The 25,289-nt window shown below is 27.1% G+C and overlaps 1 protein-coding gene and 1 long non-coding RNA gene across 5 annotated transcripts in view; both read left to right on the top strand.

Moving 5' to 3' along the window:
• The window catches only part of LOC139426115 (uncharacterized), a 2,825-nt gene extending 2,067 nt beyond the window's left edge, over positions 1-758 (top strand). Inside the window, exon 2 of the mRNA XM_071183830.1 lies at positions 66-758. Coding sequence (XP_071039931.1) covers positions 66-758 — 693 coding nt within the window. The remainder of the gene's footprint in view (positions 1-65) is intronic.
• Positions 759-3,975: 3,217 nt separating this feature from the next.
• Positions 3,976-18,927, top strand: LOC107454511 (uncharacterized). 4 transcript variants are annotated; one of them, XR_006225926.2, is made up of 5 exons: positions 3,976-4,576; positions 6,768-7,062; positions 9,341-9,400; positions 12,245-12,387; positions 15,699-18,927. It is a non-coding gene; the product is annotated as an uncharacterized lncRNA (long non-coding RNA). The 4 variants fall into 4 exon arrangements; XR_006225925.2 differs by having other exon boundaries at positions 3,978-4,311; XR_011637359.1 differs by lacking the exon at positions 12,245-12,387 and having other exon boundaries at positions 3,982-4,576.
• The last annotated feature ends 6,362 nt before the right edge of the window (positions 18,928-25,289 follow it).

Raw genomic sequence — 25,289 nt, 5'->3', positions numbered from 1 at the left:
AAACAATTGAACTTCGAACGGCAGTCGATCTTTTAAAATCGCTTTTAGATTTTTTAATTTCACAGAGAGAATTATTTGACGACTACGAGACTAAGGCAAATGAGAAAACTGATACTCAATACAGTGATGAGAATCAGCGTGTGCGAAAAAGGAAAAGGCATCACGATGACGGACCTGCAAAAGAAGTTGTGCTCAGAGGAAAAGAGAAATTAAAAGTTGATACATATTTGCCAGTACTAGACATGCTGTGTACAGAACTGTCGCGGCGCCTAGAAGCTTACCGGGAAATAAATGATCTGTTTGGGTTTCTAACAGATTTCTCGACAAAATCCGACGCTGAAATTAGACAGGCTTGCACAAAGTTTAAGGAACATTATTTCGAGGACATTGAGCCTGAGTTTATAGACGAAATGGTGCAGTATAAATACTTCATCTTACAATTAGAAGACGCCGGAAAAAAAATTGTGCCTACCGAAGAGTCTTACAAACTGATTATTGGTAACATGGCACAATCAACTTTCAACAATGTAATGACAGCTTTGCAAATATATAGAAGTCTAATGATTACAAACGCCACTGGTGAACGAAACTTTTCCAAATTGAAATTAATTAAAAACTGTCTTCGTTTAACTATGTCTCAAAACCGTTCAAATTCATTGGCCATAATGGCAATTGAAAATGATGTATTGGAAAAGGTTAACTTTCAGGATGTCTTGAACGATTTTGTAACAAAAAAAGTTAGAAGAGTTAATATTTAAGCTTATTGTATGTTTTTTTTAAATGCATATATTAATTACTTATATTCTTTTCGTTTGATTCAATATTTTTATTGAATAATGTGATAATATACCTATGTAGTAAAAAACAGCGTAATTATGAATAAAGTGTTGTGTTAGCGAAAAAATATATTAAGAAGTTAGAAGACGGTAGGAGGGGCCGAAACGAGCATTTCCTAGGGGCCGCGACATCCATAAGCCGGCCCTGGGGGGGGGCGAGACGAGCATTGCCTAGGGGCCGCGACGTGCATAAGCCGGCCCTGAATCCGATTCTGCCTCTGCGATAATACTTCTGATGAAAATAAAACTTTTCAAGACTGTGCTCATAAAAGTTGTGTGAAATTTGAAAATTATTACATGAATCTTAAAAAAAATATAATCATATACATCTATTTTAAAAATATATGAAAACGATATCCAAATTCTTTCTTCAAATAGATAATATTAAAACAAATTTATTTCAATATTAATCAGACAAGGGGTATGTTTACATTTACTAGCTGACACGGTGAGCGTTCGAGAATAGAGCAATATTCTGCTGAAAATTTTTTTTATTTTGTATCAAGCATGTTTGCGGAAATATTTTTTTTCTATGTCAGATTGCGACGCAACTATTCAAACGGGTTGCGTAATTTGTTACGACCATTTGTAACTATGATAATTCGCATAAACCATGTTTAAATATTTAAATACAGACGTTACTTCTACAAGCATAAAATTCTCATCAAAATAATTATCAAGACCCAAAACAATAATAATGACGATAAAAGCTTCATTCATAAAAGATAACATTAAATGTCCAATTTATTTGAGCTTTCAAAAATTGACGTCACTAGTCATTCACTCCTGTTGAGTCTTGAGAATGGGCATCTATTTTTGAGTTCTCGAAACATGCCAACTTTTATTTTCCTTTTTATATTTTTTGAAGTCAATGAAGTTTTTATCTTTTCTCTTCAGTTTTTTGGGTTTATAACACAGTATATTAAATTACTTCAAACGATATTAAAATAAGTTTCACGTATGGTAATGGCAGACGCTCTTAAATTGAAAAAATAATAATTAGTCACATCTTCCTAAAATTCAATGCAGAACAATTTTTTTACTGCTAGCTTTGAAAACTAAAAAGTTTGAAAGCTACACAACTTCTAGTAGCTCCAGTATTGCTGCGTAAAAGAAACACAAACAAATGATTATTTAAAAAAAAATTTTGTTTATTTTTTCCCAATATTTTTTACATTGCCGGTTAATGTACAACAACATTAATAGTAATATGTAAAATTTCAGAACTACCCCTAGTGATTGCTATCCAACAATAGCATTCTTCTTTTGCCCTTTAGCAGTACAGTCTACTAGGTTTTTCTTGGGGGGAGGGGACATGTTTGTTTTCAAGACCCCCCAGTTTGTGATACTTTGGCAACATGTCCAATAATGACGTTTCTCTTGGATTTGGATACTGCGTCAGTGAAAATAAAGAATTTCTACCGCATTATGGCAATAAACTCCAACAGTTTCCGCCTACGGAAGGGTCCATTCATGGAATGGCACTCTGATCCGTTGGTGAGGTTGAATCCAGTGGAACGAATGAACAACATGGCCAGGGTAGACATGTGCTGTGATTAAAAATGGTTAATGTGATTTTTTGGAGGTCTGGGGGAGCTGGAATGAGCAGTAAAAGCACCACTCTTCCAACACACGAAAGTTTCCCGTAAGCTGATTCTGAGATAACAGTGAGAAGCAGTTTGTGAATCTTTACGCTTGATGATATACCTGAAAAAAAAAAAACTCACCAATAACGGGCAATGGAATACCTGTAACTGACGTAGTGTGGGTGTCTTGATCCTGATTGGTTGTTGAAACTTTGCATTTGTTTACGTTAGCAACCGTTCTTTCCATTATATTTCGAGTAAGCCAAGCCCGCCAAGTATCAATTCTCTTAAGCAACACATTCTATATTCTTTCACAAAGTGTTGCGGGTTCGCATAAGCGATATTTTATAAGAAAACAAGATATACTTTAGTTGTAATAAATTAGCAACATATTACAAAAATATAAAAAGTATAGAACAAACAATCGATAGGTGAAAAGAAAAACGATGTCTAAAAATAGTTATTCTTCCTATGTGTCTTCCTATGTAAAATGTCCACGTCCTGTAAATAAATGTGCTCTTGTCTAAAACAACCTGTTTCTTCTTTTTGTGAGTCGTAGTTCAATAGAGGTATAAAAATCAAAGTTCGACTTCGCAACACAAAGACTTAAATTATTTCAATATATATTTCTAACACAAAGTTGGCCACGAAGCTATTGGCTATCGAAATGGGCTGCAGGTGGCGTAGAGCACAACTCTCTACCTATGGCAACACTTCGCATGCTTTCACCATTAGCGTGTGGAAAGTCATAGAGGAAGGAAGTACGTTAGTTTCTCTCTTGATTTTCATATAGATTAAAATATTTTAAGTTGGAAAACTATATAGAACCGAAAACTACATTAAACATAGTTCTAAAGAAAAGCATCACTGAAATTTAAAAAAATTTTTTTTTATTAAATAAAAAAGAAAAATATTAAGAAAAGGGAAAATATCGTAGTACATTCCTATGCAACTGAAAAGAGGAGAGGGAAGGGAGAAGGGCCAAAGGCATGAAACCAGTCTCTCCCCAGATGGCATATTCGAGCGTTTACAATAAAATACATAAACAAATAATAAATCTAAGTTGAGTAAACAATACAGATGGGAAAGAATTATATTTCAACCAATTCGATGTGCGATACAGCGCTGTATTTATTAAATTTCACGTTATTTAACATTCTTATTTGGATGGAGAAACTTAGCTCGAATTTAACACGTCATTTTGTTTGCGGGCGATCAACTAGCGCAGACATCATAGGTCATATGTGTGAGTATCCGTGATCTTCTTCTCTAGGTACAAGTACCCAATTGTAATTGTTCGCGCATACACGAATCGCATCAATGCCTCTTATATGCTTTCGCATACGTGAATCGCATTGATTTGTATGAAATCGCAAGCGAATACTATAACTACCGCATGTATGACGATTACGGCCCCATCACATGCGTGACAAGTCTCTTTTTTTTTTACACGTAGGTTCGCACGTGAAAGGGGTTGATGGATACAGGGAACTTGGACTTTTTTGAACCATTCTTACTTTCCCCGATTCACGCGTAACTGGTCATGAACGCTATTCATGCTTGCGCGTGTAATCCATCTTGCCTATAATTTCTTAACAATATTCTTAAGAGCCATTGCTCGCTATTCATGCACCCCTGGTCGCTGTCGACTGAAAAGAATAAGATGATTAGTACAATATATTCTGTCGCAATTGTTTTTTTGTCAAACTAGTTCTCTTACATTTGCGTAGCTCAGCCACCGCATAATTAGTGCACTCGCATGATGGGTGTGCAGGAAAACGCTCTAGTCTGAATGTACTGATAGTTCGTTCGTTGCTGTGAATCGTTTTGTCTAACGGCAGAAATGTTAAACTGAACATCGAAAGAAAAGGAAACACAATCAGAAATTAGTAAATATTTGTTTTATATTTAGTTAGTTTCTTGTATAGAATACATTGCTTAACTTAAACAGTTTCATTTAATTTATTCGTAATATGCCTAATTATTCAAGTTATAAATAAATGAATCTTTTCTAATCGCCAGTTGTTTTAAGTTTATATTGTAGTCGGAAAATGAGCCACAACATTGCGGAATTTCCCAGTTTTCGGGAATTCAAATGATAGATTTAATAATTATTTTACTGTGTTACAAGAGATGTTTATTGTGTTTTTGAAGGTGATAAGTTAAGATAAAAAATTTGTTCTTTAATTATTTTTTTGATATAGTGAGAACTTCTTACTAAAAATTTAAATTTCATTATAATCCTCTTAACGAATTTGGAGGATATCTTAGTTTTTCTTTCTATGAAAGTCAGCATTTTTATGTACTATTTTCAATGTTAGATTTGCTTTTGAAGATAAATATTTAATATTTTGATTTTGTCCACTATAATGAGAAACTGTTTATGCCACTTTTATTGAAGTGAGTATTACCAGAAAATGTGTTCAGGCATTTAAAAAATATGCTTCAGAGTACAAAAAGGCTTTTTTTTACAATATACATAAATAAATATATATATATATATACACACAGATATATGAAATGAATGCAGAAGTTCAAAGCACATAACTGAAATATTTCCATATTGGTCGTGTCAACTACTATCGTCAAGGCACTTAAGGTGTTATTAACTTCCAAAAGTTTTTAAAAAAAGAATCTTTTGAAGTTAACCAGTTGTGGCCATTAATTTCTGTTAGTCCCTTACTGTTAATTTTTAATGTCTTACTGTCCATTATCTGAATGCTATCGAAACTAGTCTCTTGTTTTGCCCAATTACTTATCAGAGATATGGAGTGAAAGTTGGCTTTGTTTTTTTTGTTTGCAGTTTTTTGTTTTTGATAAGGACAATTGTTTAAAATATAATATTGCAACTTGTGAATTTCAGATTTAACTAATCATTTTTTGACTTGCTCCATTCTCTACTATGCCGTTGTAATTCAAGGTCATTTTTTAATAGCTTATTTTGCAATTGTTGCAGTTAGTTGTCTTACTTTCAAACTGCCAATTTCTGCATCGTTTTTAAAGTCACAACATTATTGCATTTATACCTACTCTTTTTCTTTCCTTTTTTATACTCTTTGTATTAACAGAGTTTTCCGGTTGTCCAAGTTAGTAGTGGTTCACATTAACTGAGATAATCTGACCTCTACTGCAGTTCCCAATTTATTACAGGCAAAAAAACAAATAATTAGCCATTGATTCCTTTTGCAATGCAAGTATATGTTGTACAGGAACAGCTCTATGAATTGAAAAACTTGAAAGAAAATCTAAGATTGGGTGGTATTATTATATATAAAGACATCACTGAAAATTACTCTCTTAAGCAGAAGGCAAAATCATGGCAGCTCATAGGAATACTGCACAAGTTGTGTTATTTATCACCATTGCATATTAAAAGGAAAAAACTATCTCAAAACTAGAACACATACGTTATTAAAACTTACAAGGAATTCCATGGTAAGGTCTACCAAATGAGAAAAATACTAAATAAATATTTTTTAGCAAAGTGTTATTTTAAAGGTAAACAGATTTAGAAATGTTAACTCTCTCATTTACCACTGTTAAAATTTAGGAAAATATGTAATATTATATAATAACTAAATTTGATCCTTAATTTTAATTTTCCCCCTTATACTATTTTATGTTGTGTATATATCACAAAATAACAGAAAAATTGTAAGCTTTTGAAAAATAATTAAAGGCAAACTAAAAGAATATCTCGAATAAAATTTCTGAAAAAAAAAAAAATATTTAAACTAAAAAAAGGATTAATTGATTAACAACTTTAATGCTTTTTTTATATTGTAAACTGAAAATTGTGAAAAATTAAACATTTAAAGGTGCATTTTTAAATGAAAGGTATTTATTTAAGAAAATAATGGTAAAATTTAAAATCACTAATAAATTTATTAATAAATTACCCCCTCCAAATAAAACACATCAATATCTCTGAAGCGGAATATCATGTGAATTTTAACTATATAACTAGACAACTTAAGATAAATCTTACTAAAATTAGAGAATCAATTAAACATTAAAATTAAATGATTAACAATGAGTAAATAAATCAGAAATGTACTTTTCATTAAAACAGGTGGTTAAGAAAAAAACCTTTTCATGAAAAAATAGAATAAAAAGGCAGTGTTTTTATGGGGCGATGGCTTATTTTTACAGAAAGGGCTAGGAGGGTGCATTTATAGAACAAAGGGCAAGCAGGATGGGCTGCCTTTCTGAAAACACTTAAGAACACTTCATATGTTATGCAAAAGTATGCATAACAAACTCTTGATAAATTTATTTTCAAATTAGTTACAGGCTGTTATAGCTACAAAGCTTCATGTACCCAAATAACCATTATTTTTTATAGATGACGATGCACAATCTCGTTGAGCCTTAATTGAACAACATTCTGGGCGATTCCAGCTAATGACTTGGCTGTCTATATCGCCTGACATGAATCTCATAGAATATTTATAGTATGTGATCGGGAGATCAGTTTACAAAAAAATAATGCACCCACAACACTTTTGCAATTATGGACATCTATTGAGGCTGGATGGCTGAATATTCCTGCAAGAGGCTTCCAACTACTTGTAGAATTCGTGCCCCGTCGAGTTACAGTTCTTCATAGAGCTAGGGGAAGTCCAACAGGATATTAAGAGGTATCCCATGACTTTTGTCACCTCAGTGTATAGTTCAACGCATTAATAAAATGAGTTAAGTTCATTAAATTATCATTTGTATGTTTCAGAGCCAACTCTCAGTAGTACTGTAATTTCAAATCAGAGGTCCAATACATTACACAATTAATTACTTTCCATTCATTAATTACAAAATTTTAAAATATTATTTGAAGTTTACTTAGCTTCTAGTTGTAAAATTTATCTATAAAAATAGTTTATAAACTCAGAGAACTATCCACATTTGTTTAGAAATTTAAAAAATAGTTTTTGTAACATCTATGGCATAACAAAATTTTATTAATTTAAAAAAAAAGAAAAAAAAAAGACTGCTATCTCAATAAAAAAGAAATTTCATAATTATGTAGCTGAAAGAAAACAATACATTCAAAATTTATTTTAACACTTTCTTATTTGCATTTTCATTGTGAAAAAAAAAATACAAATGTTTAAAAATTTAGCTATGAAACGTCCTGTACTTAGCAGGTGAATACTCTGGAATGACCCTTCTTCTAGCAATATTAAAATGAGAAATTAACAGTATTAAATGAGGCCTATACATTTAAATCATGGTATGATATTTAAAAAGAAAAAAGCAATTTTATTATTTAAATTAAATCTGTGCATATGCATGTCCTCATATTTTGTTGTTAACATATGAAATTTATTGAGGTTTGCAGTCTAATTTCTTTTTAAATGAAAATGCTTTAAACAATAGTCTCTGTTGTATGTAGCACCTTTACCCCATGGCAGAATCACGGTGACATTGTCTCAGAATGTTACTGATTTCTTGCAGAAAGATTTTTCATTTGGGAAGTAAAAAATTTTGGTTTTCTTTTCTGCAGAAATTTTCAAAAGCTTCTATCTTCTCTTCAGAATTATATTCAAAATTATATGCCATTCTTGTGCATCGGAGTGGGGAAAAAAAGGCTTGTAATTTTTCTATTTTCATTTGAGAATAATGAAGTAAAAAGTTTGGTATTCTTTTCTGCAGGAATATTCGTTCTATATTTTTTTTTCATTAGTTACTGCTATGGATTTCACTATTTTTANGAAAATTACTTTTGTGGGGGTCGATGGAGATTTCAAAAAATTATATAGGGGTCGATGATCAAAAAAGTTTGGCGACCCCTGCTTTAAACAATAGTCTCTGTTGTATGTAGCACCTTTACCCCGTGGCAGAATCACGGTGACATTGTCTCAGAATGTTACTGATTTCTTGCAGAAAGATTTTTCATTTGGGAAGTAAAAAATTTTGGTTTTCTTTTCTGCAGAAATTTTTAAAAGCTTCTATCTTCAGAATTATATTCAAAATTATATGCCATTCTTGTGCATTGGAGTGGGGAAAAAAAGGCTTGTAATTTTTCTATTTTCATTTGAGAATAATGAAGTAAAAAGTTTGGTATTCTTTTCTGCAGGAATATTCGTTCTATTTTTTTTCTTCATTAGTTACTGCTATGGATTTCACTATTTTTAATTTGTTTTTAAATTTTATGATGGCTTACAAAGAAAGAAAAAGGAAATAATTAACATGTTTTCTCCTTACAAAATGCAAGAATATAGCTCATAATAATAGAATAAGAAATATTACATATTCAATTTTAAAAATTACATTATTTTTTCCGAAAAGTTTTCTTTTGAAGTTGACGCTTTTGTTGCTTTAAATTAGTAACATATATATTTGTTATTATTAAAAGTACCTTACAGAAAGATATTAATGCTGGAGAGATTTGTCGCAGAACGGCGGAAGAAATTCTGCCACAAGGCACCTTTACATATCATTAATATATAAAAGATAAAGTAAGCTTTAGTTTTCCATATTGTAGTTCTAAATTGTATTTTCCTGGTTTTCCTCTTCAGCTCATTATCAGTGGCAAACTAACTTTGAAGGTAGTTAAGTTTCTCATTTATAGGAAATGTAAAATCAGTTTTGTAGGAAATGTGACATCTTTTGGAATCTCCTTGTTTTTTCCGTTCCCCCTTGTTTACAGTCTCATAGATCTGGTTATGCCAAATAATTAACCAGTTATTGTAATAATTTATTAAGGTAATAAATAGTTTCAATTGATTACTAACAACCACAAGCCTGTAATCTAATTTACAATTAATCTAATTAATTATATTGAATTTACTCCAATCAAATAATTTCAACATTCATCATTTATTTAGTAGGAAATTCCAAGCTAACTGCATTATGAAGTTATATATAAATTGTAAACCATTTTATGCTAATAATTAATTTTATTCTTTTCATTTTTAGTGTTGAAATGGTGCAATTAGGCGCATAATTTGTTTAAAGTGGAAAAGTGCATTTGTTTTGGTGAGTAAGTTATCTCTATGTTAATATTAATAAACATTCATATTATTTTCCTTGCCCAGCTTCAAAATGATTTTTAAGATTTATCATGGCACATGTTTGATTAAAAAGTTAACTATTCTAAATTTTATTAATAATTTGTTTTGATGATGCTTGCCAATGAGGAGCTTACACCCCATTTACTTGAGGACTGAAAATAGGCACGTAAAACTGGGCCTCTGATGTTACAGGCCTGAAAAAAAGGCTAATCAAATTTACACCATTTCTGAGGTGAAGAATCCTATAATGCAAGGATAGGCAAAAGCAAATAATATGAAGCAAAGAACCAATCATCATGAACCTGAATATCGGCCTGACTCGGAGATGTCTTCCACAGACAATGCATGCTTGAAAGCAGGCAAGGAGAATCAGAGATTAAAAAAAATCAGGTATTCTTTCCTCGTTTAAATGGAGTGTTAAGGAAAGTAGATTCTATGGGACATTTTTCAAAAGTTAGAATTTCTCTCAAGTGAAGAGTTTTTGTAGTCTTAATTTAATTGTTCAACATAGATTTTTTTTTACCAAGTTTTTAAATGTAGCAGATCTCATTGATAAAAGTAACCTCTAAATGTTTTGAAGTGTAAGAATGTCTTAAGTGCATTTGGCAACAAACATTTATCTAATAATCTTGGAAACTTTCATTTTTAAATGCACATTATGACACTAAAAGAGTTAATGCTATTATGTGAATAGTTAATTGTGAATAGTTATGGCTAATTTAGTGATTTTTATTCTGCTCTCTCTTAGTGTTTTAACTTAAGTTTTCAAATGAAAACGAGAACACTGTGTTATGCTTTATTTAAAAACGATTGTTAAAGCAGTGTTTTCACTACAGCTCGAGAACGCGAGAATCTCGCATATTTTTTTTCTATTCTCGCATTAAAAAATTATTACTGCTAGAAATTCGCGCATTCTATAAATAAATTTCAAAATTCGTGAATTTCTCGCATTTTGGAAGAAGCTTCGAATTACGCTATTTAGAATAATATCCGTTACACTTTTCTTCCTGGATCTTTCATTATTTTCAACATTTGCTCCGTTATCTAGCTTCCCTATTTACCAGTATTGTTCAGAACCTTTTCAAACAACAGAACACAGCCGAACCACGGAGCCCCTTTCAGGACACATTTCTCTGCAATCACATGTTTACCGTAGGTAAGGTTTTTTCATGTAAGACGTTCAAATTTTTTATGCACTAATGTAAGATGGACAAATACCTAGTAAAGGCATAATCTTCTATGATGATGCAGCAAGAATATTCAATGCTTTAAAGAAATAGAAGACGTTAAAAATGTATTATAATAAAAGAAATGATTTTTTTTTCAAGTCTATTTGTGTTTTTTTAGTTTTTAGAAATCTCACTTAACTTTCTGAAATCTCACCTTGTTTTTGAAAAAGGGTGAGAAATTCTCACCCACTTTTTTTTTCTATGATAAAAACACTGGTTTAAGGTTTATTGATTATACCATTAGATGCTTAGAGACAAAAAATGAAGGAAATAATGAAAAACTTTTTTTTCTTACTTTAACATGCTGAAACTGAAATAAAAACTGAGATAACAGAAAATAATTTCATTTTATTAATTACTTGGGACTACTAATAATGTGGTCAGTACCAGTTCCCTTTTCTTTTTTTCATATGTTTTCTGAAAGTCATCTAGTTTATCAACAGCATCTAAAGACAGAATTTTTCTTTTCTTTTTAAGATGAATTCAAAGAGAGATCTAAAATTTAGTCTCTGTGTTTAAATCAATATCTATAGACATAAGTGAATCTGTATATCAATTGCTTCGAATTTAATCTGTGTGTGAGAGTGAGGGGAAAATGTAAACTCTCTTCGAGAAAAGAGTAAGGATTTTTTTTATTTTTACTTCAAAGTTCCCTAATATCCCTAAGAGGGAAAAAAACTTTCTATTCACATTAGCTTTTTGACACAGAATTTTTAATAAACATATTTTTCATGCTTTTTTTTTCATTATTTTGTATTTAGTGAAAAATATTAGATTTATCATTTTAATAATTTATGGTTCGGAAACACTGGTGTCTTCTTCTGGGTTAATGGTAAAATCATTTGAACGTGTCTCTCTTCCAAACAAACAGTCATTTTTCAAATTTGCAGTCATATAGATCTAAGAGAAACACTTATTCATCATTAAGATTTCTTAAATTTACAAAATCTAAAAAAAATCATAATTTATTGATACAAAAAAATATTGACATTATTATCAATTTATTGATTTAAAAAAAGTATTGATAAATTTTTGAGTATGAGAGAAAAAGAATTTTTCGGACTGTTATTTTTGGAATTTATATTCTAGTACGAATATAATTCTTATAATCTAGCAGATTTTTTTCGTAACTGTTATAATTTTTTTTATAATTTAAAAGTTCCAAAATATATTTTTGTTTCTAATTAGAGCGTCAGAAAAAATATATATAGAGAGAAGGAACACTAGTGTCACATCTGTGTCAAAGGGATAAAAGTAGAAAAGGGCCTTCATTAGTAGTTGTTTTTTAACAAAATGAAGTAACTAAGTTTTTTTTTATTAAAGGAAATTAAAAAAAAACCTAAAATTCAGGGAAAGAATTTATTGTTCTTACCTAACTTAAAAATTTGGTAAATTATAGATATCTCTTCTTTTTATCCCCCAACTCACTTGACAACTTGATGTTGTTACCAAATGTGGTACAGTGTTATTTGTTTCTCACACTTGCAGTAGATTTCACGAGTAAGGTTATTTATTTTTATTCCTTGTATTTTTGTAATTGTTACATGTTCTTTTATTAATTAATTAATTTTTTTAAACAGAATCAAGACAGCACCTAGGCAGTAAAGATCCATATATGTAGATGTTTAAATTGAACTATTTGAAGAATTCACCATAATTGCATTTATATTTTTAATACTTAAACCCCTTTGTTCACTTTCTACTTTTGCTATTATATTTCTGAGTATGTAAAATTTAATCCATTTAAATGAAATTATTTTATGCTTATTAATCAATATNAGTTATTTTTTTTATTGAATATATTTTAAATTTAAAAATGAATGTTAATTTGTTTTGCTTTTACAAAAAAGTAAGATTTTTTTTTTTCTGTCAATCTTCCTCACTGTCTGACATGTAAAGTCACATAATTTAGTTGTGTTTAGTGTAGTAGTTTTTCCTTTATTATCAATGCTTCCAAAAATTTTAGCTTAATTGTTGGACATGTGCTTTTTTTCAAATGTTATTGTGATTATTTTTCCTACTTGTTAATTTATGTTTTAGATATTTTCTAGCCTTAATTATTATAAAACATTCCCTTAACTGTATTTTTATATTTGTGACTTTTGAGCATAAAACTTTTAAAACTCTTTGTGAAAGTTCAAAGGCTTACTGCAATAAGGAGTTGATGTTTGGTATTTACTCTCATTCTTGCAGCTATAACATCTTTCTGCATTATCCACCTCAAGATTATGTTGTGATTGTCATAAAAAATTATCTTGTTTGTTGTGGCCATTGCTGAAAAAAATTTTGTTTCGCTTAATTATCTACTTTTAAAAATTTATTTTACAAATAACTTAAGCAGGCTGAAAACAAACTTTGTAATGTTGTTTTTTTTTTTTTTTTNTTTTTTTTTTTTTTTTTTTTTTTTTTTTTTACATATCCCTGTATTAACTGTATCATAGTTAAATCACCAATGGAATTATTACTTCCTATTTTATTCTTTTGATGTAGCAGATATGTTCATGTTTGAATATTGTCTGTTCTTACTTTTTTTCTTCTTAGCTCTTGTACATAACAAATAAAATAATCAATTGACCTAACAAAGAAGGTGTTCTAAAATCAGTTCTATACCTTTTTAGGTAAATTTTTTAAATGGTAAAAATGGGTTTGACATTTGTTTAAAATTGAAGGTACATCTTCAAATAAGAGTAATTTTGGACTTTTTTTTAAAATATATTTTTTTAAAAATTTTGTGAAATCTGAAAAGCAGAGCTAATTCTTTTTTGCTGCAAGCCTTTTTTTTTTTTTTTATTGTAACTGTTTTTTACTGCAAAAAATATTCCAAATAATTTTCAAATATTTATATGTGAAAAAGTATTTTATTTTTCAGGTTGTTTAAAATTGCTGTTTTATATTGTTACATTTTAGCCATATATCATTCTTATTAATAATATGTGATGTTTATTTTATGCTAGGCATAATAGTGCAATATATAAATAATAATATTAATAAATAATTGCATATTGTATGTTCATTCATTTGTAATAATATAATACTTATCTCTGGTAGAAATATTAATATTAATTAAAATTTAGTTATTAAATGATATTCTAGGAAATTTTAAACTCTGTATATACCTTAATCCTTGAATATAAGGTAATTTTTGCCTAAATGTTATACTGCTTTACTTACTTTATTGCATTGATTTTAATAAAAATATTAAAATAATTAGAACATAATTAATTTTTTTAAAATTATTTAATAACTTTTTTTTGCATTTTTAATATAGATCACAACATTTAAATTCTATACCAGACCCAAGTGTTCCTAGCTTGAGATGGAATTTTCCTAAGTTGTAACCAATATTTTTTTTTAGAATTAAATATTTGATTTGATTTTTCTTCTCCTTGTCATATTCACTACTTTATTATTCTTCATATTATTATTTAAATCTATTTTTTCTTCTAAAATGTCTGTTTAAAAATTTCAAGTTAATGTATGAAAGTTTTAAGGTTTATTTTTTAATAGCTTTTACTTTTTATTCCGAAAAGATATGATCTGTAAATGTATTTATCGATATTTCTGTAAAAATAATAATCTTTCATTTTATTATTTAGTTTGTCTTTTAGAGTGTTTTTTTTTCCCTCCCTTTGTTTACAATTAGAGGTTTAATTCTTATTTACATTATATATTTAAGTGATGTTGAATTAGTGTGATGATGTTACTATTAGGTAATAATTTAATTATCACTGAAACTTATGTTTTTATTTCTAGTTATTAAGCTGAAGTATTTTAAAATCATGGTTGTATATATATATGTTTATGTTTATATTTCCATCTGTTTTTAGTAAGATGATAACTATATAGATGATAGAATTTTTATTTACTATTAGTATATTTTATAAGTGTTTATTAGAGTTATATAAGAGACAGACAGCATTCTAAAAATTATTCAATCATTTATATTCTTTTTCCAATATAGCATGCAATATTGGTTTAAAAAGTGTGATTCCATGTAAAAACTTGAGCGGTCATTTCTTGTAAACTTGCTAGTTTTTATTTCTTCAATCTCTTTTTATTTTAAGGCAAGAAAAGCAAAATCAAATATTCATTTAAAATGATTGAAATCCTGCAGTATCACTTCAGTCTTTTAAAAAAAATTTCCTTTCCATATGTAATCTAAAACCTACTTATAATTTCTTAATTGCCCTTTAATTATTGGAAAAAAAGTTAATGTGCTTAAAGTACAGCTTTCTTACCTCATTCATAAACATTCTTTTTGTTGTACAACACCTAACATCGTTTTGCAATTTTGTTCTTTTACTGCCATTCTAACAGTTTGTTTGCTAATCTTGAAAAATTATATTTATTTTCTTTTTTTATTATAAAACTACAATCAGGTGGAATGCAATAAAAAAAATTATAGTCACTCCTTTGTCCTGCCATAACAATGCATGTTAGCTACTATCCAACATTCCTTTATTTGTCCCATGTGCCCATAAGTAAGAACAAAATAACAAAAATATATAATTTTCTTAAAATTATTATGATTAAACTATCACATGAAATGCAATAAGATCTAGTTCACAGCTACAACTTGCAATAGTATATTATATTTTAAAAGATTTCTTCATTTATTCCCTGTTATAATAAAAACTAAATATTAAAATAATAGACCACCCCCCCAATTGAAAAATCATATTTTTCAGTTACTATGATTAAACTATAATCAAGTAATAAGGAAAAACATTTTCACTCATAAAACCTGCATGTCTGTGACATGCTAATCTTTCTTGTTTATATATATATATGTGTGTCCCATGAGCTTATAAGAATCACTAAGTGAGAATATTGTTGAATTACAACACTTTAAAATAAATCTGAGAGTTATTTGTTAATTGAAATGAAGAAATAAGAATTGTATTGAAATGAATCGTGAAAAATCACATAAACTGTGTTTTGTTGTGTTATATTTGTAAAATAAAATATTTAATAATATATAAAATAATAATATATAAAATAATATATAAAAAATTTTATTTTTCTATTTTTTAGGTGTAGTGCAGAATACCTCTAATAGTGAAGATCTTTATTATCGTATATCAAAAGCAGGTTCTAATCAGGGCTCAATATTTATTTGTAAAGTATGCTCCTATAGTGCATCCAATGCAGCTACACTAAAGCGTCACATTCGAATACACACTGGTGAAAGACCTTATTTATGTTCGTGGTGTGGTAATTCTTTTCGATTAAAACATCATTTAAAACAGCACATGCTTGTCCATAGGAAAGATCTATAGCTCATTTAGTTGGTTAATGTATGAATTTTAGTAAATTAGTATTGGAAAAAAAAAAATCGAACAATTTACATTGTTGCTGTGTGAAATGTGATTTTAATGTTGTAAGCTGAAGATGTTATTCTGAAAAATTTCAATGTTCTATTATTTCTAGCTTTTTAAAATCATTTTCTCTATTTTAAATTCTTTTTTTTTTTTGAAACTGTATGATTAGGGTAGTTGAATCCTGTGTGACAGGTTGCCTTAGTCATTTAAAATTCATAACTGGTGAAGTTTTACTTTTTCTCTATGGTTTTTTCCCCCATCAATTTTATAAAATTTATTAATATTTGAAAAATGATCTAAGCTTCAAGAAATATTTTAACCTTTCATTCACCCTTTTCTTACATGTGCAGGAACAGCTTAATTGCACATCAAAGCAATGATTGTTAATACTTAAACTCACAGTCGTTGTGTAACTTGCACAGCATGAGTTATTGTTAATTATTTGAAATATAGTGATGAACTGGCATAAATGCTGAGCTGACCATGGTTCTATTTCTAATTTTGGCTTGAAACCCTGCACTCGGCAATGCTGACCATATTGTGGTTGGTCTTAAAATTGTGGAGCTTTATTTTAATCAACAAATGGCAGTTACAGGAGTGCTTTTATTATTTCGAATAATTTTATTTTTATTCTATTAGTTAGTATAGGCTTTGAGAAAAAATTGTTTTAAGTCTGGAGTGTTAGGTATATACTATTTATGGAATGTATTATGACATTTCAACCCTCTCTATTTATTCAATTGTATGGTAAGACCTCATAGCTTTAGGAATTTGGTTATAGCTATTTCACTTTGTAATATTCTTCTTTTTTTATGCAAATATAATTTAATTAAAACTCTCTGCAAATGTAATTTAGTTAAAACTATTTGCCAATGAAATTTATGGCAGTTTTGTATGATAAATTTTGTAATTTCAATGAAATGATTCAAAGATTTTTTTTTTTTTTGTTACAGTCAGATACTTGTTTTCAGTTCTTGTGTGTTTTTTTCAAATTTCTTTTAATTCTAACTGTTAAAGTCATTCAAAATATCAAAAGATAGATATTAATTAATGAAAACATTTTATTTATTTTTTATATGAAGATTAAAAAGTTATTAATAGCAGTTAATATCAAGAAATTTTATTTCTTGTATTTTGTTGTTTTCTATTTTATTATTATTATCTAATTTTGAAAGACAAGCGAAATTTTGTGTCTTTAAATCATGCTTCAGCGAATTAAGTGTGTTAATTTGAGTTTAAATAAAGTTTGTGATGTGATGAGATGACTTTTGAGCAAGCAATATTTAAATTAACCAAGTTAAGTGTAGGTAAATAAGATTTCCAGATCTATCAACACATTTTTGTCTGATCTACAGTTGCGTAATATGAAGCTTATTGTTTGTTTTTCTCGTAAAAAACCAAGCATGTATTTTTAGTAAAATCTAACAGTTATAAAAGTGTTACTACATTAATAGTTTCTATTGATGACAAATTTTTCAAAATAATTTAAATTTATGTGCCTATTAAAATCAAGATAATTTAACTTTTACTGTCTATATGTATTTTTTAAGAAATATTTACAATTTAGCAATAGAATTTGCAAACTATTCAGTTTTTTTTAAAAGCATTTTTTATGAATGTTACACAAAAATCACATCTTGTATTATGACTTTTTAGGGATGTTATAAAAAATTTAAATAACAATTAGTGATTTCAAGTTGATATTAAAATAGTAAAAAATAAAACATTGTTGAAACTTAATGAATCAGGATAAAGTTCAACTGTCAGGATTATTATAAGTATATATGTGATAAGCCCTAGGTACATTTGTATGGAATTTTTCCCTCAGCACACTACATTGTTAATTATTATTATTGTTATTTTTTTAAAAAAAAGGAAATATTGGTTTCTTTTTTTGCTATTGCAATTTAATTCTGTTTGGTGGTATTTTTTAGTATTCCTCAAAAAGGAATTACTGATCTGAACCATTGATTGTTAGCCATAGTCACAAGCTATGAATAATAATAATTTAGAGCAAGATTTGTACTCTCTAAACTTTTTTGTTTTTTTTTAAATAATGGACTTTACATTTGTTTAATATTTTTTAATCCACACTAATATGATTTACACTTTAGGAATTAAATTTTGTATTTCATATGTTAAATTATTGATTTTTTGACATGAGTTTTTTATGCAAAAGTTTTAGTTAATCTGCAAAATATATTTGTGTAGTGTTTCTTACCTTTATATAAATTTATCTTGATTATCTTAAAATGTGAGAGCAAATAATGTTTTCTTATGTATTTAAAATCAATATTTTAATTATTGTTGCAGAGAATAATTAAAGTCTAAAATGCAATTATGTTCTTATGAATAACATATTTTATTGTATTTTCTACATAACTTTTTTTTATATACAATTTCTAGTTTTATATTATTTTTGTATTATAGTTTTCGTGGCTTACTTGTACATATGTAAATAAATTATTTATATGTAATTTTATTTTGTTAAGCTGTGATTGTTTTATAATAATGTTGGATCTGTGGAATGATTTGCAAGAACTTTTTTTAAAAATAGCAATAAGGCAGATTGAATGTTTTAGTTGCAGGGTTATAATTTATTTATGGGTGTTTATTAAATGTGTGAAAATCAGTTGGCCTTAAGAGATTTTCAGAAATGTGAAGAAAATAATACTCTATGTATGTATTATTAATATATTTTATCAAGTTTTGGTGACTAATATTGTTTAAATTTACTATTGAATTATAGGACATTGCTTGATTTTTTAAAATGAAAGTATGCTTTATTCAATCTCCTGAGCATATACCAAGAAAAAAAAGTTTTGCTTATTTAATTCCTTATTATCTATTGTTTAAACTTTTGACTGTAAATGATTTTATATTCTTAATTTTTTAAAGTTCTTTTTTGACTTTAAGAAAATAAAACAATAATTTTACTTAAACAGCTTTTGTCTTCAGTTCTTTTTTTACATTAAAATGTTTATTTATATTTTTATTGCTTTTTTTTTGTATAATTGTAGTTCATATTTTAAAAGATGCGTAAGCAAATCCTTTCTATATTTTAAAAAATTTATTATTTGTCATGTGAGTTTTTTTATAAATTCAATGATACGTTATTAAATTTGAATGTTACGTAAAATTAATTTTATCTATTCATGTTATTAAAACAATAGGGCAATGTTATTTAATTTGTCCACCTATCAATGTGTATGATGCAATTAATATATTGAAAAAAAAAACTTAACGTACTTGATACCAACTTAAAGATGCAATTTTTTTTAAATTGTGAAATAAATTGAAACTAAAAAGAAATCATATATAATTTTAATAAAAATGAAAGTAAATGCTTGTTGTATCCACCAAATTTAGGCGAATTGAAATTTTAGAAATGTTTCTTTTTAGAGGGGACCAGGGAAGTATTTTTTTAGTAATAAAATATATTTCTTGTGGTTTAGTGGTTGACTTTGTAACTTTTTGCTGGTGCACTTTTTTTACTGTCATCTTCAATTAGGTGAAGAGTATGGCAGCTGATGTAAAATTTTTTAATTAAATACTTTTTATACAAAGTGTAAGAATTCTAGTATATTTCTAACATGAAGCATTTGTGAATCATTGGACTAAAAGGTAGGAATAAATAATGTTTTTTTCTTTTATTTCTTACTTATCAGATGATAGAAATCTATTATATTGTAATTAACGATAGCTTATTTTTATTTAAATTATATGTCACTATATTCGAAATTTTTTATAATTACACATACATTTTTTTATTTTTTATAATTTGCATGTGCTCAAAAAAGTTATGCTTATTAATTTATGGTTTAAGTTAGGAGTAACAAGGAATGATATTTTGTTCACTTTTGTAAGTAGGCAAAAGCTCTTCACAACTGTCCTAAAAATCTATAGAGAATTTGTAACTATGTGTGGTGTATAAAACTTGTTTGCTGAAAATGACTTTTCTTTTAGTAACCATGTTAAATAAATGTGAACTATAAATTGCTTTCAGAAAAGTGTACTTTATTTCATAGTTGAAATTTTTTTTTTTTTAATTACTTGTCTAGAAAAAATAGTGTTATTCCTAGGTTATTGAGATAGAAAGTCATTAAAAAAAATTGAGTTATCTTAATATTATTAATTTTTAATATTATAATCTTATTTTAAAAAAACAAAATATTTGCCTTAAAAAAGGATTATTTAAGGTAAAAATTGAATAATGTAACAATTGTGCCACTCTCTCTTTTGTTTTGAAGAATTCTGGTATTGATCTTTTAGTGATAAAGTAGAAGAAGCCTCATCAATTTAATGTAACAAAATATATAAATTGTAATTTCTCTTATTACAGTTATAATTTATTCATATTTTGATATGATCTAATGCTGAAAAAAGTAACATGCAGTTGAAAAGTTCAATATTGAATCAGAAATGTTATAGATATAACTTCCATTTTCAGATTTTTAATTATTAATTGTTATTTAATTTTTAGATTTAAAATTCATTAGAACTTGTATTAGATGAATTCTCTTTTCCTCATTCTAATCTGGACTTATGATAAATCATTAAAAAATTTTATTTTTTAAAGATGAAACTTGTATTCATATTTTCATACTTTTGGCAACTTTTTGCCACTTCATAGTTTTTATTGTAATACTACTAAACATCACATCACATTTCTTTATTTCACATCACATTCTTCATGACATTACATAGTCACATTTCAAACATTTTATTTATTGTGTCTTTAATTACTTCATTTATAATTATTCTTTCCAATTATTTCATTGTAAAATGCTGATATAAATCTGAAAAAATATTATACTTTTAACTCCTGTTTATACAATGAGAGAATGTCCCATTTAGTTTATTAAGGTATTGTTAGTATTTTGCATAAAATATTTTGTGTGTGTTAGATTTTGTCCCCCAATATTTTTTTACGGAGAGTTTTGTCCTATAATATTTTATATGTGTATAATTTCCCACAACATTTCTACCTGATATTCTTCAGTTTCTTTTAATTTGTGGCACTGATTTTTTTCCACTTGCAAAATTTTTCTAAAAGTACCAATTTCCAAAAAAAGAAATGAAAAAGTATTTTAAAGCAAAATGCAATATGAATAAAACCTAAATGAAAGTACTTGTCCATATCTGGACTTTCATTTATGCTTTGTTCTGGTTTTTTGCTTTAGTTCAAAAAGCACTAAGTATCCATTGTTTTTGGATAATTTGATGTATAAAAAAAATTGTTCAACTTAAACACAATAAGACATATTGTATATATTGCCATTTTTTACCATTCTGAGAATTATCTGTGGCTATTACACCTTCCAATTCTGTGAACCGTTTAAAGTTCATTACATTTCTACTTTTTTATATTTCATTTGTCACAAATCTTAATCTGCAGGGTCAACTTTGATATCTATTTCGATTATAATGTTAATGTAAAAGTATTTTGTTATTTGAGTTTTCTCCTGCTTTCATTTAATAGTTAATTGTCCTAAAAATGTCAAATATTTTTACCAATTCAAAATTTAAAATAAATACATTTTTCGTAAATCAATTGATTCTATTTATATCTGTTTCGTATATTATTTAAATGCCATTAAAAAAAACATTTTTAATTTTGAAATTATGTATTTTTCTTATATTTTCTACCTTTAAATTTTTCGGTTTGCTTTTAAGCTGACTTTTTTTTTCAGGTTGCTCAAATAGTAATGAAATAAACAAAGAGGCTCTTTTTGGTTGTATTTTTGATGCTCAAATTGGAAAAATTTTCTCTTGCAATGTTTGTTCATATTCTGCTGGAAGTGCTGCAACCTTACGAAAGCATGTGAGAATACATACTGGAGAACGCCCCTTTACGTGTCCTGTATGTGGAAACACATTCCGTATGTCTCATCACCTTAAACGACATTTAATTACACATAAGAAGTTTCTCTAAACTTTTTTTTTTGGAATTAGTGAAAAATATTTACTAAACGCACCCAAAGTAAAGTTTTAATCATAATAAAAGTTCTTAAGTGATTTGTGCTTGATATGTATGTATGTGAATGTTGTAGCTTAGATTTATATAAACTGAATTCTATTTTAAATGTCTTTTTCATTGTTAGTATTTCTATTTAAATTTTTAAATACTTGTAATGTTATAATAACTTTTAATTATCTATTGTTCAATACATAGGAACTTGAAAAATACTCTTTTCCTCTCTCTCTTTTTTTTTTTTTTTAAAGAAAAATAGTAACAATAGGCAGTAAAAAAACTCTAAAGTTCCATTCTGTAAACCTAATGTAAGGGAACTGACAATGATTCTCATATATTAAATAAATTACGCTTAGAAGTTGGCTGCTTTAAGGAAATAAAAATGGAAAAAAAGGAATCTATCTTCTAGTATAATTAATCATTCACAATGCTATTAATTTTTGAAAAATGTATTTGGTTTTAGTTACATAATGCAGTTAATTTTTAATCCAACTTAAAAATCATTCTCTGATTTGTTCGCAAAGCCACAGATTAAATAAAATCATTAATATTAAATATAGGATTATGGTATACATGTTTACTTAGCTGTTTTAAAATTATTTATCTACTATGTTATTAAAAATTTCTGAATTCCTATTAGTGTATAATAAGACTTCTGTTTGTAAGAAAAGTTGAAAACTGCTAATGATTTTATTTATTTCGATGCATGTACATCTTTTTTCTTTAATTTATATTAAAATATTACTGGTTTGTTCAAAGGAAAATAGTGAAATCAAATAGTTAAATTCTGGTACGAAAATTATTTATTTTGTTAAATAATTACACCTTTTTCATTAATATGAAGGTGGTTCTCAAGTTTTTAATTATTTATATGTAATTATTTACTTGTTTTTTAGAAAAAATAAAAATGAAATATTTTAAAAATTATATCTTTAATGAGATTTATTTTTCGAAATTTATATTTTGTGTAAAAGTGTGCAGTTCATATTTTTCATCATGGTCTGTAGAATTTTCCATTTTTTTCAATGGTTTCAAATTCTGCATGGTATATTGCATCTTGTTTTTATGCTGTTCAAGTATAGTTAAGTTATAATTTTGGTAGGTATAGTTAAAAAATAAAAATAATGCATTTCATGATAAAAATGCATGCTTTTTTCATGACCTATGATATAATTTTTTCACTGTTATCCATGCTTTATTCTAAATTCTTTTAAGTGGCGCTAAAGATTAAATTTATAATTATTTCGACACATAGTTCTAAGTATTTATTAAAAGTTTTAATTTATTTTTCTTTAACCGTTTTTACTTTTCCTTGTTTACTATTTTAAAACTTATCTCTCAATGTGAAAATTTTTGTGCTTCGTTTTATGATAAAATAAATGATAGTTAAAGATTTGTATTTGCTTTTGAAAGTAACTCATTTTATAAAACAACAAATTGTTAATGTTTTAGAAATGGTTAATGCTTTGAAAGGGTAAGCAAAATAAATGAAAATTAAAAACTCTGCTCCATGTCAAATCAAAAGCTACGAAACTACAAAAATATAAATATTAAGGGAAATTATACTCCTTTGGGAAAATAAACATTAAATGAAATTATACTTACTTTAAATCAAATTTATGATTTCAATATTAGGTTCTATTAATGATGTTTGGGCTATAGCGAGAAAGGTACCAAAGTATTCCAAGCCAAATTTTTTTAATGTAGTTTATATTTTTAGTTTGAAAGTTGTATAAATAAAAAAGGATGTCTATTGTACTTTAGTTGAAAGAATTATATATATTAATTCAAACAGATAAATATGTAAGGAATCTCATAAGTTTCACCAAATAAGCAATGATGAATAGAGTTAGAAGAATCACTTTCTAGATACTTAAAAAATATAAACTTCGAATGATTTTTCTTTTGATTTCTATTTTATAAAATAAATTGTTATCTTAAAAAAAATAATAAAAATTCTTGTAAAATGTAGGGTTAATTAAGGAACTTTAAATTTATTGACAAATATTAAATTTAGTGATTTAAGGGAAAAGAGTTGAAATAGTGTTTCACAACTAACAAAGCTTTTTGTTTGCGAGAAAAATAAAACTTGCTGAGATAGTTAAGGTAAAATTGTAGTTTTTGATAATTTACAACTTAATACCTAGTTACTTCAAAATTAAGATTGCATATTATTTCATGGCCTAAAAACCTATCTGTGAACAAAAATTCTGCCTAATTAACAAGTGATACTTTAGGCACCTTCCTTGCAAGTATTTATTTTTGTTTAAAGATAGTTTTTTTTGTTGTTGCAATTCTCTAAATAGTTCGTTAGTTAGCTTTCAGATTCAAATAAAAACCTTCATGGATCATCCCAATTTTTCTGATGGCAGTAAAACATAGCTTTTTATAGCTAATAACCTGATTTTTACATAGGGCGTATGTCACCTCGAGCTAGCAACATTTTTAATTAATTCAATTACATGCTTAAGCAGACTCTGTAACTGAAAATTGAAATTAGTTTTAACTTCAGTGCCATTTTTTCAAAATCGTATGACATTTTATACAGTATTAGACTGTGTTAATTTTATTGAAGGTAATGTATATTTTCTTTGACAGAAATCTGGAGTTTTTTTTCTTATCCCCTATTTAGAATAACACAGTTAGTATTCCTGTTGTACTTCCAGTAGAATATGACAAGTATCCCAGTCAACTCAAAAATACAGTAATGTCACTACAATTACAGACTTGTATATAAATAAGTTCCTTTTATAATTCATAAAGAAAAATAATGTCTGTTATGTTAAGATATTTTATATGTTTTTCTTGATATTTTTAATGATACGTTAGATTTTTTTTTCTTTAAAAAAAAGAAAGAAATTTATTTATTAGGAAATGGGCAATACTAATGATAAGGTTTTTTAGTAAATTTGAACAGGGATTTCAATTAATAAAATTTATTTGGAGTGATAAAATATAAATGAAACATGAAATATTTTTGTTGATAATGAATAAGCACATTTCTGTTTCGTTTTTTTATTGAAAAGTTTTATATAAGATAGCATTATATTCTACCAATACTTTTAATTGCAAATATACCCATATTTAGATACATAGGTACATGCCTTATATCTCTCTATTATCTCATCATTTCAGTTTTATTGTTGGCAAAAATGATTGCACAAAATTGAAGCTTAAACTGTAAATTTTTGGAGAAAATAAATACATTTTTCTGAAAAAATCAATAAATTTCTTTTACTAGATGGGTAGGATAAATATTTATGAATTTACTTTTTTTCTAATTCATTACTTTAGTATTTCATTTCTAAACCATCTGATAAAAATTCAAAA

The sequence above is a fragment of the Parasteatoda tepidariorum genome, chromosome 7 (genome assembly GCF_043381705.1).
Source record: "Parasteatoda tepidariorum isolate YZ-2023 chromosome 7, CAS_Ptep_4.0, whole genome shotgun sequence".
NCBI classification, from domain to species: domain Eukaryota; kingdom Metazoa; phylum Arthropoda; class Arachnida; order Araneae; family Theridiidae; genus Parasteatoda; species Parasteatoda tepidariorum.
The sequence above is the reverse complement of the archived record's forward strand: the minus strand, read 5'-3'. Positions and strand labels throughout refer to the sequence as shown.